The sequence below is a fragment of the Dermacentor andersoni genome, chromosome 7, assembly GCF_023375885.2.
Source record: "Dermacentor andersoni chromosome 7, qqDerAnde1_hic_scaffold, whole genome shotgun sequence".
Taxonomy (NCBI): Eukaryota; Metazoa; Arthropoda; class Arachnida; order Ixodida; family Ixodidae; genus Dermacentor; species Dermacentor andersoni.
The window spans coordinates 51,884,239-51,904,841 of record NC_092820.1 but is presented as its reverse complement, the minus strand read 5'-3'; the positions used below and the strand labels follow the sequence as shown (position 1 = coordinate 51,904,841).

At 43.8% G+C, this 20,603-nt stretch overlaps 1 protein-coding gene across 1 annotated transcript in view; it reads right to left on the bottom strand.

The window, feature by feature from the left end:
• Positions 1-20,603, bottom strand: part of LOC126534442 (cytochrome P450 2U1-like) — a 45,023-nt gene that overhangs the window by 16,222 nt on the left and 8,198 nt on the right. Inside the window, exons 4-6 of the mRNA XM_050181717.3 lie at positions 19,366-19,670; positions 16,118-16,233; positions 13,079-13,337 (exon numbers count right to left, since the gene is read on the bottom strand). Coding sequence (XP_050037674.2) covers positions 13,079-13,337; positions 16,118-16,233; positions 19,366-19,670 — 680 coding nt within the window. The remainder of the gene's footprint in view (positions 1-13,078; positions 13,338-16,117; positions 16,234-19,365; positions 19,671-20,603) is intronic.

Below are 20,603 nucleotides of genomic sequence, written 5' to 3'. Positions count from 1 at the left end.
GGGCCGACCCGCCACGGATGTGAAGCAGGTGTTAAGCACTTCCAATAAATGGGCCGATCCCGAAAATAATTCCATGCCGAGTTCTGCATCACGCTTAAAATAGCACCAATCGCAAAGAACATCCACCTCAACCTCCATTAATGTCGCAGGGAGGCCGAGGTTGAATGCCTCCAGAAAACTTACGCTCCCCAGAAGACAACGGTGTATGTGGACGCAGCCATATACACCAGACAAAGGGGAACCAAGAATGCAATAGCAACGATGGTCGACTCGACCCTACGAGAAAGAACTAGAGTTTCGCTACAGGACTGCACGGTAGTCGAGGCTGAAGAAGAGGCCGTTGCTCTAGTGGCAGCGGAGAGCTATCGCATTAGACAGTCGCTAACAATACTCTCGGAATCGCAAACAGCCTGCTGCAACTACTTGCATTTGGAACGTGATTTTGGAACCACACCCTTGCTGTCCCTTGACGATAAAATAGGGCGTTGGCTAACAAGACCGTATCATCCCATCGGTTGTTCTTATTTGCACGCTCGTAGATCGCCAACCACTCTTTAATGTCGACATCATCAGTCCCACAAAACGTGTCTGGGTCTCTTGGCTGTTCAACGACAGCCGTTGACATTGCCACTGTTACGGCGAGGACAGTGGCAACGTTCCCGCTGTATCAAGTTGTTGGATCGTGTTGGTACCTTGCACCTCCACCAAAGATATGACGGGAGTAACACTATGCAAAACGAAAGGAAAATCGTATTTATTTTAATATATACACAGAAGGTGACATGGCGGAACAACCACACGAGCGCTTCTTCGATCCTCGTCTTGATCTCGTTGATCGCGCCTTTTCCAATGTCCGTACATCGTGAAAATAAAGTTTAGTCGTGCCACAGTTCTTCGTGCTTCTAAGATAGATATCGTTTTCAGTCATGATTTGTGACGGAGAATCAGTGGACCTAAACTTGTTGAAAATGAACCGTAATGCTCGTCTCGGAACCATTTCAAGCTTATGCTTATCTTTTATGTAATGGGGTCCGATACTATTGAGGCGTATTCCAGTTTTGGCAATATATAGGTTCTGTATGCTTGAAGTTTTCAATTTTAAGGTGCTCTTTGCAGTTTACGACGCAAAAAGCCAAGCTGTCCAGATGCGTATGCACAAACATTCGTAATGTGTTTCGACCACGATATAGTCTTTGTAATCGTTATGCCTAGGTATTTAGATTCGGAGAATTTCTTTATTTGTTTACTATTGATGCAATATGTAAATGCCATAGGTTGCTTTTTGTTCGTGGCACGAAGTAAGACAGTTTTGTCAGTATTTAGGACCATAGACCAGGTGGTGCACAATTCATTAAGTCTGGCTAAGCTAGTGCCCAATTGAACTTGATCATCACGGCAAGTAAACTCTTTAAAGACAAGACAATCATCTGCGAACAATCTGATTTTAACGTGTGGATGAATGGTGTTACTTATATCGTTAACATAGATTAGGAAAAGAATTGTGCCGAGTACGCTTCCTTGAGGTACTCCGAACGGAACTGGTAATGCAGTAGAGTCATGGTCCTTAACCAGTTTATGATAAATGTAGGAAGGTCGAGCTTAGTAAATTTTCGAAGAAATTTACCATGAGGGACGCGATCAAACGCTTTACCGAAATCAAGGAATATAAGATCAACTTCTCCGGAAGGATCAAGCGTTAGAACGATTTTGTGAACAGTTGTTATATGTTGCGGTCGTGTCGAGAGTTTCTTTCGAAAGCCATGCTGAAATGAACAGAGCAAGTTGTTGCTTTCAGGAAAATTAGTTATGTAATGAGCGATGATGTGTTCTAGTGTTTTACAGCACGTGGATGTCAACAAAATGGGACGATAGTTTTTAATGCTTAGGCGATCACCCTTCTTCTGGACTGCAATGACACGAACCACACGCCAGTCATCAAGTAATGTTGCTGTGCTCATAGGTAAAGAAAAAACAGCTGTTAAAGGGAAGCTGATATGTTTTCCAGAAAAACTCAGTGAAGAGCAGTACGCCGTGGTTTTCAACCCTCTGAATTCGAATATCGCATCGAAATTGAGTGAAAGAAAGCGCAAACATATTTTATTTCGACGAAAAGTGCAGCAGCAGACACGCCCAGCTCGCGCGCCTCGTTTCCGCCTGTGATTGGTCGGGCGCCTCGTGACGTCAACAATGGTATTTGTCCGGACCGACTGCTGCCGCTACACACGAAGCACGGTGCAAAGTAGTTTGGTGGTGTTTTGCTGAGACGGTCATGAAAATTTTCGAGAGCTTGCGTTTCTCTGAGGAGTTCGGCGTTAAGTCCAAACTCTACGAGAGCGATTTTGCGTGCGACGGTGACGGGCGACATCTTCGAGCGCCAAAACAGGCCGTCGCTTGAACAAATCGCTCGGTGTTGTCGCTCGATCGCTCGTTTCTATAAATCTAGAACTCGTCGCTCGTCGCCCGGAGTTCTATGAGCGACTAGCCAATTGTGCGAAGCCGAAACTGGATGTACATAACTCAAATACTGCTGTTTGTCGCACGGAACGAGCAAACTATTGAATTTTACACGTGCAAGAATAAGAATCTAGTGCAAGACCTTTAGAAATAGTTTGTGCTCCTTTTTACAGTAAAATACATCAACTAAAGTTAATAAAGCACGCGTCACGCTACTTTCGGCGCCTATATAGCTGCCCTCAAACAGGGAAGTCGTCGCTCGCGTGGAGTTGGGCTTTTAGGCGACGAGTGAACGCGACAGCCATCTCCATCGCCTCATCCATATTTAAAACAGCGCCGAAAGAAAACACGGACAACGGAGGACACAGGATGAGCGCTCAAACTCGCACCCAAACCCTTCTGATCCATCGCCTCGCTTGTCACTGTCGCGTGCAAGATCGCTTGCATGGGGTTTATATTTAGTAAAGCAATCATAGGGTTTATACTTTACTCCCTAGATGTACGAGCCGATTGCGAAGAGCCGGCCTCTCCAAGAAGCAAATTATGCAGGGGCAAGCAGTGCTTTCCACGTGAACGAAGGCGAAGTGTTAGCATCTCCTTGTGTTGGCAATGTTCTTTGGCGAGTATGTTTTTTGCTAACCTGCACTCAGCGATCCAGTGAGTACGTTTCCGGGCAAACAACTGTAGTGTTATGTTCCTGCATGCCTCCTCGTAGAACGTAAGCGGCGATGCCATCTTCGGCATCTTTGCGCTGCCCCAAAGCTGTCGGCAATCTACACAGATGGTTTAAACGCGGAAAAAGTTGACCGATTCTTGTAGCACATGTAGTGTAGAACCTTCATCAGCGCGCCATCCGCACGCCACTCGTAACCGGCGAATTCCGCCGGCTACGTGAACTCGTCGGCTTCTCTATGTGCGCGAGAGATGGAGGAGCGCAGCGTCCTGGCGTGAGCCGGCTTTCCAACACATGCAAAGTTTACACTTGCACTGCATTATAGTAGCTGCATGCAAGCTGTTTCACAACACACGTGCGAATAGAACATTCGAGATGCTTGGCGAGGAAACCTGCGTCAAGGGAGATAAACATGCACCTTCCGTTCACCGTGCTGACACGAAGGAGAACCCAAATCACGCATTATTGATAACCTCAGGTAGTAATCGTCGTCTCGGAAGTGGTTAGAGCACAGCACTGTTGTTCTTGAGCCCTTCAAGTTCTTCAAAGCTTCTTGTCTTGCAGGAAGTAACGGAAGACAACATCGTCGCGACCACTGGTTTTCGTGCGACCGTAGGCTGTACAGAACGCTGGCATTGTCGGCCTAATATTTCAATTGATGGTGCGCACGTCAACTACCACTCTACATAGACACAAACAAAGGAATGCAGGATCGAGCGAAGCAGCTTATGATGGCACGCACGCAGAAACAAGCACAGTCAGGCACGGTCGCGGAGACTGCGAAGGAATGGAACACCAGTGTTGACGTCACTACTCCGCGGTTTCCGGTCTCAGCTCGCATCGTCAGTTTCAGCAGCAACGCGCGGCATTTGACGTGGGGGCGGGGCGAAAACGCAATTCGAACCGGAAATTACGTCGCTTTTAAGCGAAAAATCCCCGCTCCCCCAAAAGAAGTTTTACCTGCATGGTTTATAAGGTTTCCGCATCCGTATATGAGCGTCTTATTTAATTCGACAGACTCTTCAGCTTCCCCTTAAGATGTGTGCAACAGGCTCGGCGTAACAGCGAAGAAAAGAATTTGGTATGCCATCCGGCCCCCGAGAAGATTTTTCTTTAACATTAAGCAATAAGGAAAACACGCCTTCAAAAGATATCATGTCTGACACTTGGCACGGAGAAGACGAAGCCTCCATGACTCTATCAGCGTTGGTGAAAACAGAATGGAAATATTCATCCATTTTTTGAGATATTTCCTGAGGATCGTGATCACAGTGTCGCGTTGCCTTATTTCTTGCCAATGTGTGGTTCTACTTCCAAGATAATGCCAAAATTTATCGGGACTGGTTTTTATGTATTAGAAGGTATTAGAAAAATATTTTTGTCGGGCAGAAGACAATACATCTTAAAGCTGGACTTGCAGGTGGCGAATAACTTCAGGGTTTTTGCTCCGGTGCTTTTTGGCGCATTTTAGGCTGCGTTTTATATGTATAATTTTTCTGTAAATTCACGAGTTTCTTCGTTGTGCTTTAATACGTTTAGTCGGCATGAATACATCAATACAGCAGTTAACGCAAGTCACAAACACAAGCCACAGTGAAGTAAAATCAGTTTTTGATAAGTTGTCAACCAGCTTCCAAAGTTCATCAAGGATACATTGATCATTGGCATTAATAAAGTCTTAAACAGTTAAGCAGGGCTTAACGTGCTTCCTTTCACAACTATTAAGCCTACTACTGACCAGATCAAGCTTGTGGTCAGATAAGCCCTCATCCACTCGGACGCCGAGCTCTGTCATATTTTGGCTAAGAAATACAGGATTCAAAATTGAACCAGTATCAGCATTGCCACGTGTGTTTTCAAGCACAACTTGCTCCATGTCACATGCAAGCACGATGTCAAGAAGAGGGCTATCGGCCAGCTGCATCTCGGGCCTGTGCAGCCAATTACGTGCGGGGAGGTTGAAATCGCCCGCCATGATAATTTCCCGGTGTTTCAGCACAGTCATGTAGTCACGCAGTGAGGACAGGAACTCGGGAGGGGATGATGGTGGCCTATAAACCGCGCACACCACGACTACATGTCCCCCGCAATCAACTTTCAAAAGCAGACTCTTATGGTTTTCGACCTGAAGAAGTATTTCTGCGGAAAACGTGCTTTTTAGAATAATCGCAATACCTCCTCCTTTGGATCCATGGTCCCGACGGAAAATATCATGTGATGGTGATACCAGTATTTCGTTGCTAACAAAATCATGCAGCCAGGTTTCAGTGACAATTGCAACATGGGGGGTCGTATCTGAAGAGGAGCCATTGAAGCTGTTATGCCTTATTTATTATACTTCTGGCATTGAAATTTAGCACTCGCAGGGTTTGAGAAATGGCTCACGTGTTCTGTGATGCATTACTAGCAGTTTCATATTCCCGGCTTCGCGACAACTCGTTCAGATATACTGTCATACCCAAGCGTAAACGCAGCCACCATATTTCAGTTTGTCATTGATAAGAAAAGCACGTTTTCAATTGTCGAGATCCCGTTTGACAGTTTCCCAAAGAAGTTTTTGTTTTCTCAGAGTTTCTTTGCTGTAATCATGCTGGATAGATATACCACTACTCTCAAACTGACGCACGTTGCCAGAAACGGCCTCTTTTTCCAATATGTCTTAGAAACATACAATAACAGGTCTTCTTTCTGTCTGTCTTCCAAGGCAATGAATACGCGCGATATATTTGCATGATTGCTGCAGTTCCTTTTTTTTAAATGTGATCAATGACTGCGTTTAGTAAACTTTTATCATCTTCTCGTCTTGCTCTTTGACAACGAAAACAACTAAGTTTGATCGGCGACGGCAGTCTTCGAGGTCCGTTAGTTTTCCGTTTTGTTTCATAACCACTGTATCTAAGGCCCGAATTCTGTATGCTAGTGTTCGAATTTTGGCGGTTCTTTTGCTAATTTCTAGCAGTAGTTTATCGATTGCATTTAGTCGTGTATTAAGAGTGGTGACGGCTTGTTCATTCGATGTAAGACGCTCCCGAATACTAGTTACCTCAGCTAATATGTTTGCTTTCCCCGACTGAAGGCTTTCAAACATTTCTTCAACTGTAGGGCCTGGGATTTCTTCAATGTCTCTACAGACAAGCAATTTACACATAAAGAAACAGTCGTAAGCAATTGACAAGTCGTAAGCTTATGCGGACAATGGAAAGCACGTATAAGACAGACTTCCGAAATCCAGGGGACCTGGCGTCATGGCTGTACCCTCGACCCTCACGCAACTCCTGGCGTGCCAGAACCCTAACAGGTGTACCTTTTTCGCCTGCCGTGCGACGTCGAGGCCCGCACGGGACGTGATGTCGCAGCCAATGAAAATTTAGGTGTAGGGTCACTGCTGCAGACGCCGGCTTTATCGCTCAGTGGGCTATTTCATGTTTTCTCCCGAATAAAAATTTTGCCTGGAAGATAGCCAATCAAATGGTACGACATTCAGTTACAACAAGCAGTACGTCCGAAGCACACTTCCGACGTCAGTGTTCGGTCATGGCGGCACAAATAATTGTCGAGGCGCTTTGGTAAACGCAGTGTGATGCTGACGATGGCATTGGCACTACAACAATGATGTGACCCCAATACAAATGACGGTAAGAAGACGGTATAGACTTGTCGAAGGTGGTATGGCAACAACATTATCACAACAACTAGTCGACGGCGTTATAATACGGTGGCTTGACACAAAAAAAGACAATAACATCAGAAAACAGAAAAGCTCTGTTACCTAAATGGCAACAATTCTTGCATTTTTACCGTTTTTTTCACACACACAAACAAAAAATCTTGCAGTGTCACCTTAAAAACGAAGCATTATGACAGAGATAGCAAAGTATTTGGCAACTACAAGAAGTAGTGTCCGTAGTTTTATCAACCGTATATATAGCAGAACACACTCGCCTAATAGTTACATTAACAAGAATATTGTCGCGCGCCAGCTGGCAAACCTGTACAGATTTCACTCTTTCACCGAGAAAATTCGCTGTCCGGACGCGGACATGACGACGAGCAGGAAGAGGTGAGCGAACGCTTCGTGCTACCTCTAACTCCAATGCGTCTCTGAAACTTGCGATTACGTGACCTGTCGGCTCTGCCAGCTTTTCAACCCGCCGAAGATTCGTCATCAGCAGCAGCAGCCTGGCTACGCCCACTGCATGGCAAAGGCCTTTCCCATACTTCCCTATCTACCCTGGTCATGTGCTAATTGTGGCCATGTTGTCCCTGCAAACTTGTTAACCTCATCTGTCCACCTAACCTTCTGACGTCCCCTGCTACGCTTCCATTCTCTTGGAATCCAGTCCGTAAGCCTTAATGGCCACCGGTTATCTTCGCTCCTCACTACATGCCCTGCCCATGCCCATTTCGTTTTCTTGATTTCCACTAAGTCATTACTTGCGTTTTTTCTCTCACCCAATCTTCTCTCTTCTTATCTCCCTTAACGTTACACCCACCATTCTTCTTTCTATAGTTCGTTGCATCTTGCTAAATTTAAGTACAACCCTTTTCGTAAGCCTCCAGGCTTCTGCCCTGTAGATGAGTACTCGTCAGACACAGGTGTTATACACTTTTCTCTTGAGGGATAATGGCAACCTGCAGTTCATGATCCGAGAATGCCTGCCAAACGCACCCCAGCCCATTCTTATTCTTCTGATTATATCAGTCTCATGATCCGTATCTGCGGCCACTATCTGTCCTAAGTAGATGTATTGCCTTATCATTTCCAGTGCCTCACTACCTACTGTAAACTGCTGTTCTCTTCCGAGAGTGTTAAACATTACTTTAGTCTTCAGCAGATTAATTTTTAGACCCAACCTTCTGCTTTGCCTGTCCAGGTGAGTGAGCATGCATTCCAATTGGTCCCCTGAGTTACTAAGCAAGGTTAGTTCTGATCTAATGGGCGGAGTAACCCATGCCTTCAGCCGCAGCATGCGCATTCAGGCCAGAATCGAGGGGCCGCCTGCCCTCGCAGCCGCAATAAGGCGAGTGGGAGACGGCGCCCATGAAACCAACGACTTTCTAGGTTCCTCCTCACACAGTGCACCTCGCACGTCGTGTGCGGCTCGATATGATCACACCCCGCAGCGAATTCATGCGGAACCTCACGAAGACACCGACGGCGAAGGTGGGAATTCTCCCAAAGGATCCCTAGTGTTGATATCACGATAAGAAGATGAACGGTGTGGGAACTCCAGTCATACTACTTTTTTATGAGCAGTGCTCCTATACTATACTACTATATTTGCATGAGCAGTGCTCAAGATTGGTCTTCATTTAAACACCATCGTACGCAGTCAGAGACTTGTCTATTTTTCATTCTTCAAGTGAGCGAATTCATTCTTGACATGATGAAGTTTGTATCGCCCCAGTCCGTCGGTTGCATGAGGCTGAAACTCCGCCAGTAGATGTGCACTTAAACGGCGAAACATACCGGTTAGATTGGGACAGCCACGGATTTTCGTGCGAGGACTCCTGCTTGAACGGCGGCACATGGCCTGCGTACCTCAGGTATGGGAGAGGTCGCATTCGATCATACAAGCAAGCTACACCTCGGCGTCCGAAATCTGAGAAGCCATGGAATAGGCTAATAATCTCTCCACTCTCCGCTTAATGGCGTAGTACGTCTTTTCAGTCCGCACTACTTTCTAGGATTTCTTCACATTCACAAATTGGTATGATATTCGTTGATGATGTCTGTAATATAACCAAGGGAAATGTTTCTGTTGAGCCCTTTAAGGTTATAAATAACTTTTGCGAGATGGGAGAAAAGAATGACGAGATATGCTGCTCACTCGGATGACCCTTTTGTATATTTAGGAGTTACGTTGCGCAAGTATGTACACAATTTCCCATTTACAGGTGTTTAACAGCAAAACTGCATATGTGCAATGCTGAAATAATTAATTGTGAAAAGTATTTCAATTCTTACCGATGTGGTCGCAGTGATAAAACAGGAGGTGGCGTCCTAATCGCTGTGTCGTATAACGTTCACTTTTTTCACATTCCTATCGTTAGCGCTGTAAAATTAGTGTGAACGTGTATTCGAATCAGTCATCGTGACATGTTTTTTGTGCCTGATACCGCTCACCAACCGCACCTTCATCTTTTTGTTCTGAGCGTTATGACGTATTGAATAGCATTATACTTAGGTATCCTCACTCATCGATATTTTAATGGATAATTTCAATCTCCTTAAAATAATTTGGTATGGCATGTTTCCAATACACTCTGTTACTTCTGGTTTAGAAGATGATGTTCTGAATCTATGTTATGACTAACTTTGCACAACTAATACCTGACCCAACCTGAACGACGTCTACAAGTGCCAACATACTTTACCTCGTCCTCTCTAAATTCCGCGATGTTGTTACCAACCTCAAGATGTTGGCTCACCTAAGTGACCATTTGTTTCGTAAACCTTATGGTAGAGGGCAACATCAAGCGAGTTGCAAAGAAACGGAAATGTATACGGGATTATTCGAAAGCTGAGTTCATTACGATTAACGAGGAATTATCACGTTTCATTGATGACTGCATGACTAATTTTTTCTGAATAAACCATTGAGTGTAATTGGTCTTTGTTCAAAAATAAAGTGAAGTGCCTGAATACTAAATTTGTGTCATTGCGTATTATTGCTTGCGGACATCATTCGGCGTGGTCCAATACTTCTTTAAAACGCGTTCTCAATAAAAAAAAAGCGCACGTTTCGCAAAGCTAAGCGATCGAACAACTCTGAGTTGTGCAGTAAGTACCGTCTCGCATATTTAGCATTTAAATATGCAGCATGTGAAGCAAAGGAAGGTTTTTTTTCTATAAATATTTCACATCATTACTTATAAAAAATCCTAAAAAGTTTTGTAACATATTTGGTGGTTCTAAAGACAGTACAATCTTATTAAACAATAATGAGGGCGTCCCTATTCCACTTTCTCAATGCTGTTCCATGTTAAACGATACGTTCGCAATGCCTTTTCCCAAGTGTCAGCTGTTTGCCAAGTGTCATCATCTGCGTACTGTAGAATGGGTTACCCACCGATGGATCCTGTGTTTAAAGAGTCTTTTGGTGTGTTGCACTTAATGAAAAACTTGAAATTGTCTTCCTCATGCGGAATGGGTGGTATCAACTCAAAATTTTTGAAGAACACTGCAATGTACTCCTTATATATACCAACTTTTTTCACAGTCCGTCACTTCTGCCCAGTTACCTGGCAATTGGAAGGTGGGCAAGGTGGTACCGCTTTTCAAATCTGGCAACGTCAATTCACAATATAAATACAGACCTATATCATTAACTAGCATTCCTTGCAAACTATTAGAACATATTATTTACTCATATTTATTTGATTTCCTAGAGTCTAATGCGTTTGTTACGGCGAAACAGCATGGCTTTCATATATCATTTTCGCGTGAGACGCAACTAATTTGCTTGACCAATGAGCTTTTAGCTGTTCTTGACAATGGGTGTTTTGTCGACTGCATATTCCTAGATTTTCAGAGAGCGTTTGACCTACACTCTCACCCTCTACTTCGTTTAAAGTTAAGAAAATTAAACATCGATCCTAACATTTTTGCCTGGATTTAACGCAATTTGTGACAGCTAACAATTTTAATTCCTCTTCCTGTCCAGTTACTTCCGGTGTGCTGCAGGGTTCTGTCAACCGCCCGCTTTTCTTTTCAGTCTACATTAAAGAGCTAGCTAATGTAGTTCAGATATCCATCAGGCAAAACGCTGATGACTGTTTAATTTATCGCATAATATTATCTGACACTTATCTTGCAGCACTTCAATCTGGCCTCGACGCTATAACTAACTGTTGCAACGCGTGGCAAATGCATCTGAACGTTAAAAAATATAATGTATTGAGAATCTCCCGAAAAGCTTCTACATGTAACCCTCCTCATTATCACATTGATGACGCTGCATTAGACGATGTTACCACGTACAAGTATTTAGGTGTTCACCTGACTGCTAACCTTTATTGGCAAACCCATGTTCACTACATCGTTAACAATGCTAATCGCACGATAGGTTTCTTACACCGCAACTTTTCAAGGGCACCATCTTCTCTTAAATTACCAGTGTACAAAACAATTGTAACACCTAAGCTTGAATATGCATGCGCTTTGTGGGATTCCAGTAAAGAATTTCATAATAACCAATTAGAACGAGTACAAAATCATAGTGCGTGTTTCATTCTGTCAAATTATTCCAGCTTTTCAAGTGTATTGTCGATGAAACTCATTTTGAAACTTCCTAACCTTCCTATACGCAGAAAAGTGTTTCGTTTATCCTTATTTTATAAGATTTTTCATAATCCACATCTGAAAAATTAACTTCCTAATGAGCCATCTGGTTTGTCTTGTCGTTCTAATCACCGTCATAACGTTGAAATCCGTTTTTGCCATCCTAACTTATTTTCCGATTGACTCTTGCCAAAGAGATCGAGGGAATGAAACCAGCTGCCCACCTCTCTCGTCGGCAATCCAAGTGTTTTTTATTTAAATCCGCTGTCGACAATTATTATTGTATATACTAGCCGCCAGCAATCACAACAATTCTGTATTTTTCCCTCCTACTGTCTTCTCTAACGCCTTCAGGCATTGGAGGTAATGAAATAAATAAATTACCAGCGTCCCTGTATTTCTTCGTCGCAGTAGCCAAAACTAAACAATCACAGCAGAACGCGCGCGCCATGCGAGTCGCTGGATTACTTCCAGGACCACGGATGGCGCTTGCCTCCGCGCTTGCAAGGAGCCGCAGTGTGGGCTATGCGCGCATAGCGTTCACCGCAAGCGCATCCTAGTAAAAATTACGGTTGCAAAAGCTGCAGTTTCCGGGAAGCAGCAAATTCAGCAGACGAAGCAGTAAGTGACGTCACTACACTTCCATATATAAAAGAAGAATCCGCTGGGCAACCGATTTCATTTGTCTTGTGATAGCGCTATGGAGCGGCTAAGCATAGGACTCCCGAAGAGCAGCGTCAACACAATGGCCGCCGATGGGAACCGCAATGGCGATATGCACAAAGGCATCGTGCTCAGATCAGGCAGAAATTAGTGACTCCTGCCCAAAGCAAGCCACGCGCAGTTAGGACGCCTGATTAGCCGCGTGAATACGATGAGTGACGAAATGATCAGAAATGTAGATATGCACAACGACATCGTGCTCAGACTCGGCAGGACCCAGCCCTAGGTTACGTCACATTGGTATATCAGGTCAGGCGATACCACACCATGCCAATTTCACTGCGTGGATTGCAGCAAACGTTTTTCAAATGTAACCCGCAGAAAGTACTTCTAGAACTCTAAGAGTAAGCCGATAACATTCTGTCCTCCCACAAATGCAATGCGGTTGTGTAGTAGTGATAGAATATCCGATTCAGAGTGGTCGGGTGCTTATCTTCAAACCAATCTGACCCCGTGAGCCTATTTCTGGGTATGTTTCGCAATTATTACGTTAGAAATTGTCCTAATGCTACAAGGTACAGTGGTATTACAGGGATAGTTATATTACGCCTTGCTTCCGTTAACTACATGACCAGCTTTTCGCAACCTTGGAAGATCTGCTTAACGCGCAAATACATACCAGACTGTTATGACACAAAATTTTCTCGTGGGATAAGATAAAAACTAGCGTTAATATTTGTTTTATTTCCCAGTAATTGCTTTCTTTTTAATTTCCACAATGACCACGAAACGACATTGTATTTTTTATACTGATAAAAAATCAGACAGACCTGCGAATTCGTAGGGATTTTTTAAGACTTTCTTCCGAAGGGGAAGCATAGCCTATAATGGTCATAGGGCCTTCTACAGATTCTGTATGGTCCATTTTATAATTTTGCTTATTGATGCTGCCTCAAGCCAAAAAAAGTCACATTGAGGCGTACTGATGAACTACGCATGCTTACTCTCTCGGAAGGCCAAGCGGGCCAGCGGTCTTCCATCGGTCCGCTTCCCAGACGCAGGCCAACGTGTACGGCATCTGCTTCCGGTCCTCCCAGGTTGGCTGGCGATCGTGGCCGACTACGTCATCAATTTCACGCTGCACCCGCGCTTGGACCGTGTCGGGGTACCTCGCAAAGTTCAGCATCTGCCACATCATCGTACTGGTTGTGCTGAAGGTACCACCCATGAGGAAGGAGTTTACGTTTCCAACAAGGTAGCGGTCTGCACAAAATTCGGGCGAATAGGAATTCGTATTCTTCGAAAAATACCGATCAAATGTACAGCAATTGAGCGCATGCAATCCATGCTCTTGGACAGGATTGATTGTGCCTCTGCAGTAAACCTCCGCTACAAGTATGAAGAAAAAGAAAGAATGTTGTTGCGCCAGCAGTAGAGTATAGTCATTTCAGATTGCTGTTCAGAACATCGTTCCTGCTATAACGTCACAGATACTCAGCACTTTGACGAATACGTCAGTTTACAGTGGAAAAGGGCTTTAAATGCCACTTCAGATACAGTAAGTTTCAAGACTGCTATTTTCCATGGCTACTGTTATTCTTACGCATTATCATAGGTTGTCAAACTCATTAGTCCACTCACTCAGACTCAGATCCACCCGTGTGTGTGGGTTATCCCGGATGCGTCCAATTTGGATGAGTCTAAGTCCGAGTAATCATGGGTGAGTAGACCCTGAGTCTCAGTAAATTCCGCTTTCTTTTTTTTTCTTTGGCCAAACTAAACTTGTGAACATAGCTCAAGTAGCGGCGACAGCGGCGACGTGATGAGGCGCGCAGCGTACATCAGACGCATGCATAAACGAAAATGTCTGGCCTGCGCGAAAGACGTAGTCCAGTCACAACGTAAGCTGAAGGATCTGCCGCCTTTTAGCTCGTCTTAAGCTGTTTGAGGATGCCTACAGCAAGTAGTGATCGTGGACGTAAGTGGCGTTGTGCGCACACATACCTGTTATATCGGACACAGTTTCGCGTAGTTCTGGCTATTGGCGGCGAAGCTTCGGGGCCTCATTTTCGGCAGCGCGTACGTGAAAATATTCGCGATGAAGTCTTTTGGTGTCATTTTTCTCAAGCACGAACCGCATTGTCGGCCCGGCGTCGACGGCGAGGTGCAGCTTCTCTCTGCACGGCGCTCTGTTGAGCCCCAACGTCCCCAAGCTGCAGCCGTACGAGAAGCTGTAGGTTTCGCTAACTCAGCAGCAGTTCGCTTTGTGTGAAAGCGCCACTACTTGCATCGAAGAGTCATGGCAGCGTAGCTTTACTATGACCATGGCCGTTTGCTCAGTGCCATCGGCATACAGTTAATACAACCAAGCCACTTATAGCACTCATGGCTATGAGTGCTATGAGGCAACGCTCGTCACACCAATCAGGCGTTCAAATCGGCATATGCAAGGGCGTTGCCATGTTGCAATACTGGACGGGCGCGCGTTCACTGAAGATAAATTGCGATTCAGGCGAAATTCGCAGTCAACGTGATCCAAAGCTTCCTCGCTGTGGTGGCGTCATCTAGTTGAGGCGCCTCCAAACGCACGCTTTCACGCTCTAAATTTTACATAAAAATTTTATAAACAGACCATCGCATTTTTTCTAAAATATATACGAAATACACTCTGTGAACTGTTCTATACTGACGTGCTAAGTGTAAAATGAATGTTCTTGCGTCAAACCTTCATCATTTTTTGCCACTTCTTCAGCAAAGAATTTCCTCTAGAGTCAATGTATTACCTCTACAGCTACTGAGGCAATGAAAGTAGCGGTGCGAGATTGGTCGCGCCGTCGGTGACTGTAGTCGACACGGCGTAACGTCTGGTGCTATAGTGTGCTACTTCAACTTCTGCATGCAACTACGTAGCTGCACAGCTCGCACCTAGCGCGATAGGATGCCTCTAAAGAGACTTTTTTCAAATATTTTTGCAAGCGCTCGTCTGGTTGAGCGGTAACAAACTCGACTCGGGCTAGAAATAGGCTAGAAACTAGCTACTAGTTTTTATCGCTACACACATATTAAGAGATATTTTCTTATCTCATCGTTGTGTATCAGTTTCAATTCTAATGTTTTTATTGCAATGCCAATAACAACTAATGTGTCAAACAAAATCTTTTTTATGCTGCATTGGCTGAAATAGAAAGACCTACGAACTATATTGATAGGAACGAGAACTAGGTGATTAAAAAACTTCGATAAGACCACCTTAGCTACAGACGACTAATAAGTTACTGTAATGATTCCGACACATCCTTCTCCGTGAGATATTTTATTAGTATCTGTTTAGACGTCAGGTAATTCTAGCTCTTATTCCCTTTGTTGTATTGGCCGCTATAGTATCTTCCGAGGGTACCACAGGGGCTGCTGGGGCGATAAATTTAAAATAAAATGCAACCCTCGAAAATTGTTGGCTTCCAGACGAATCAGTACGTGAGAGCGTTGATAGCCCGTCTCTAACATCGTTATGCAGCCCTAAAGATATGCTTTCTATGATATGCTCTCGTCGAAGTAAATTCCGGTTTGAAAAAAGCGCAGTTTTATATGTCGAGCACATATATGTTGACTTGCTCATCATATGTTTCCATCGTGCTTTGCATGCACGTCAATCAAGCTACATGAATGCTAATAGAATTGTTCGGGCACACACTGTCATGACCACCCACTGCTTCTAGCCGGCCCCGGCATATGGTTGCATTTAAGTGTGATCGTACTCTCCTTTGCTTATTTATCACTGCGTTAGTTATCGCGATGCCCTACTCTTTTACCCATAGGAATTAGGGGTTTTGTATTCGGTATTTCATGCGTGCCAAAACAGAAACTAGGTGTGAGGCTACTGTACGTTTCACGTGCAGAAAATCATTTGTCGTGGACAACGACCCGTTGCTAAAGCAACTTGTACTCATGCATGTTAATCTGCAGCTTTGCTGCCGAGTGGAGCCGATTCTATTAGGGGTTAGATTTTAACGATGTGAATGAATTTTGTGATTCGTAACACTTACCAGTAAATAAGGGATTTGATTCCCCTCTGCTTTCTTCTATCTTCTTCATATATCCTTGAATAAAGTCTTTGCATTCGTCTCCAAACTTCGCCGCCTGGGATTCTTCAACTTGCTTCCTTAACAGGGGAGCACGTAAAAAGAACTGTTGAGCCAGCCTCAAGTTGATTACTGCTTTATGATAGGTGTCTGCTATTTCGATATTGAATGCTAACCCTCTCGTTACTGAACAACCTGCGCACTCGTGAGAACGTTACGTTATAAAAAAAAAGAATTTTTCCACAATATCCCGCTAAAACAGTATCTCTAGGTTTAAACTAGAATATAATACATAATACTTACAAAACATGCTTATATTAGGTGACGGTACATATTTTGTAATCGCTTCTGATTCAGTAGGCCACCGTACTCTCACTCAAAATGTCACATGCTATACTATTTGAGGTAAACATCTGGCTTTATTTTGTATTTACCTAGAAGACAGTGTGTTTGTTTAGGGGATGATTGGTGTTCCTTATTAAGATTTCTATAGTTGTTGTTGCTGCTGCTGCGGCTGTTTTTTGGAGGGAAGAGGACGCTGGTAAGTTTGTTATAACTACATTTTTTTATATGTGGGGTAACAATAATAAATTTGTACCTGAAAGGAACATTAATCATTTATGTGGGGGACAGTACCGTGCGCGCTTTTCCAGCTTACTTCCATATTATTACGTTGCATTGAACTACTGCCTACTTTGCAGGACGATTGCAGGAGAGTTATATTAATAATATTGCAACAGAAACAGAAGCTGTGCTATTCTGTGCGGCAACATACACTATTTATGCTTGTAAATAATATTACTGTATTTGCACGCTTATAACGCGCACCTAGTTTGTATAAATGGTGCGTTCGAGTTTGCATGCGCGTTACAATCGTAACTAATTCAACTCAAAATCAAAACCGACACCGATTCTTACTTAAAAAAAGAAGAAGCTCAATGCAAGTTTGCTAGCCACACTGCCGCGACAGGGCTGTCTGAAGAAAGTGACGCTCGGGGACATCGCAAGTTGGGTCCGTGTTACGTGCAATGCCCTCCCGCAGACGGTGGTTGTGCGAGTCTTCAAGATGTGTGGCACTATAATGCAATAACGGAAACTGAAGATGACTTTCTGTGCTCCATAGCCAGCGAAAAGGAGATGTTGTCGGTCTCCGATAGGGACTAGCCACTAAGGTTCAGCTGTGCACGCATCTGTGTGTCTTTGTATCCTCTATAAAGTTGTTTCAACGCGTTACGCGTAGACTCAGGTTTCGTTATTTGATGTGCGTGGTAAAATCCGCACCAATTTATTTTTTTTTATGTTTGAGTGGTAACACACCTGCGCGTTACAATCGGGGGTGCTGAAGAGTCGGGCAAATACGGTATTACTGCAGCAGGGACATTTAGCTTGTATATTCGCACAAGATTTATAGCATTACGTTGCATTATGCGTTCCAACTAAGACAGCCACGATAAACAATTATGTAGAAAGGTGCGCGAGACTGCTGGGGCAATTTGCCACTGCGATTGGGTGGTTCTGTTCAAAGAGAAATTCAACATATGCTTGCTTTTGTTTTACTATCTGGTGATTTTTTTCTGCCTAGTTTCGGATACAAGTAAGGTAACTGTTTCGAAAATTGCTACCGTTTGAAGGACCGTCATTCGACAAATTGGAATTGTTCCGACATCGGGTAACGTAACACGCATTAAAAACTATTAAGAAATTTATATACTGAATGGCTTGTAGATTGCAAATGAAGACATTTAAAGCTTTCGTAACCCTAATGGCGTCATTACTTCCAAGACACCGTTATACTGGGAAACCAAAAACTTGCCACGTTCCTTTTACCTTCGTACTGTAAAACACAAGCATTAAAGCATTACCGTATTGTATTGCTCAATATTTATATTTAATGTATATCATTACCATAAATATCAGGGCATTTATGATAAATATGAGAATTTGAGACCAATACTGTTACCTTTTAGCTGATCTTTTTACGCCAAAATGTAAAAATAAACACTTAGCGTTTGAGGACTTGCCATGCGATCATTAAGACGTCTGGGAAGGTTAATCCATGAAAAGCCAAAGAGCCTTAAGCAGTTTCTTGCTACAGCGTCTTGTGGCTGGCTCGCTCAAGACAATTCCACCTCCGAACTGACAAATAAATTATGCTGGCGATACACTTAGGCATAACAGTGTATAAACTGATAGTCATTCATATATTTTGCCATGACACATTGTAACTATCTTCAAGCACTTATGCGGACCACACGGAAATTCGCGAAACTTCTTAAGTTGCTACTATTCCTAGCATTCATGTTAACTATCAAAGAAGGCTGCAGAAATACCAGCCCACATTTTTCTCGTCTGTTCACTTTAGACTGTGTTAGCCAATCTACCAATGAGGCACAATCTGAACTAGCAGTAGAACGGGACAAATATCTGCGCTGTCACCAATGTCTTCTTAACCGCCTTCTTTGGACTTGCCGCGATGGGTTTCACTCCTAGTGGACATGTCGTGTGTTTCATCACATCCCCACCACGCATTTCTTCATCGCTAGCACAAAACATGCCATGCTCCGAGCTGATACTTTTCTGGTCACACAGCTGAATGTCCGGTGAATAAAACATTCTGGTATACCTCCGGCTTCCTTAAAGATCCAGCTCCTTCAGGTCATTAAGCGTAAGGTAGGTGTAAGATTACGCTGAAAAGTTTGATGAGAAACGCGTTACGGAGACCACAAAGGTCAAGGCAAAAGAAAAGCATGCATTACCTTATTCTAACCTCATTATTCTAACCTTACGTAACCCTCATTTTCTCGCTGCTTCCAAATTTACCTTACGGGTGAGTTGCACTGACAACACGAGCAAATAGTAAAATCTCAACCGGAGAAAACGGCACCAAACTAAGCCTGTTAATTTCCTCCCAACCTCCGTTAGCAACACACAACTTCCATCCCTTTCAACGAAGATATTTAGGACGACAGCAGAACTAATGAAAAAAAAATGGCGTTTACTGTTGTGCGCGAATGTCATCATGAAACTAGTACACCTGTGGATAACACTTGTTTTCTAATAAATATTGGAGCACCCTAAACGCAGCCATTTTATTAGACCAGGTAATAAATATAACAAATGGTTCTTTCTTACGAGGCCAATACGAATCGATAGCACCGGTAAAATTCATTTGTATGTGATACTGGGTTATAGAAAAGGTAAACTGCACGTACTCTGAAACGGCTTCTAGTTGCGCCAAGGATTCCTTGATGCGATAGTTTCTGGTGAAAGGAAGGTATGAGAGCAGCTTGCGCAGCTTCCATGGTAGGAATTGATGAAAGGACCCCGAGTACATGGCGAGGCTCACTCGCTTCATCACGCAGTGGAGCTCGCGGCGAGTCGGGTGGTCGTGCGTCAACTGGCGGCCGTAGAAGAACGACACAATGTTGTTGAAGGCGCACGGCATGACGTAGTCGCTCACGCTAAGCGGCCTTCCACCAGTCTCACCAATGCTGTCAGCGACGCGGCCGAACTCTTCCTGTCATGCGCAGAGCGTCGAGAACGTAAGTCGAGGTAGAGCCATGCGGAACAAAGAAAGAAAGGGTAAGAGAACGCTGAACTGTGAAAGGCCCGACGACTGAGCTACTCGTACGCCATGTCCGAAATCATTGTAAACGGAACCACCAAATTAGTTCCAACAAAAATGTTATTCTTTCAAACTCAATTTTAATTAATTTTTTATATTGATTATTAAGCATAAAAGTCGTCGCTAAAAAGTTTCTATTTTTGAATTTTGCGCAGCGACCCCAGCGCTGGTGCGGCATTGTAAAATTGTGGAATTCCAATTACTTTTTCTTTCATAAGTGCGCCGTTGTGACGCAGGGAGAGTTTTTTTAAACTTACTAAGAGGAGCGTTCCGCATTTTATAATACTATGTAGTCAGCCTTTATTAATACGAAATTAACTGGGCCCGAGCAGGCACCGCCTAAATCAGTGAGATCCCGGTGAGCTGGTGCGGAAACATTAATTAGTTCATCGTCACCTGGCCGTCTTTCACTCTTTATTTCCGGCTGACTAAGCATTTTCCCAACGCAAGAGTGTCGTTGTGCTATTGGGGAACGGGAGCTCATAATAACCGCTCAAAAATTTATTTTATCTAACGTTCCTTCATAACGTTAGGAAACCAGGCGTGCATTGCCAGTCAATGGCTTCATGGGATTTATTGGGTGCCTCTTCGTGGAGAGCTAACTTAACAGTTTGATCTCAGTAGCTTTTTACGACAACTAATTCCTAGTATATATTGTTCCTGGAGAATAAATTTCAATTCAAATCCAATTTCGAGGGCTAAAGAGGCGCATTTCGTACACACAGAGGACAATGGTTGTTACCGCTGTGATTAGACAACTGTCAACTTCAAAGCCAGTGTGATGTATAGTGCAGCGAGTGGCTAAAACATCTAGCCAAAAAAGGA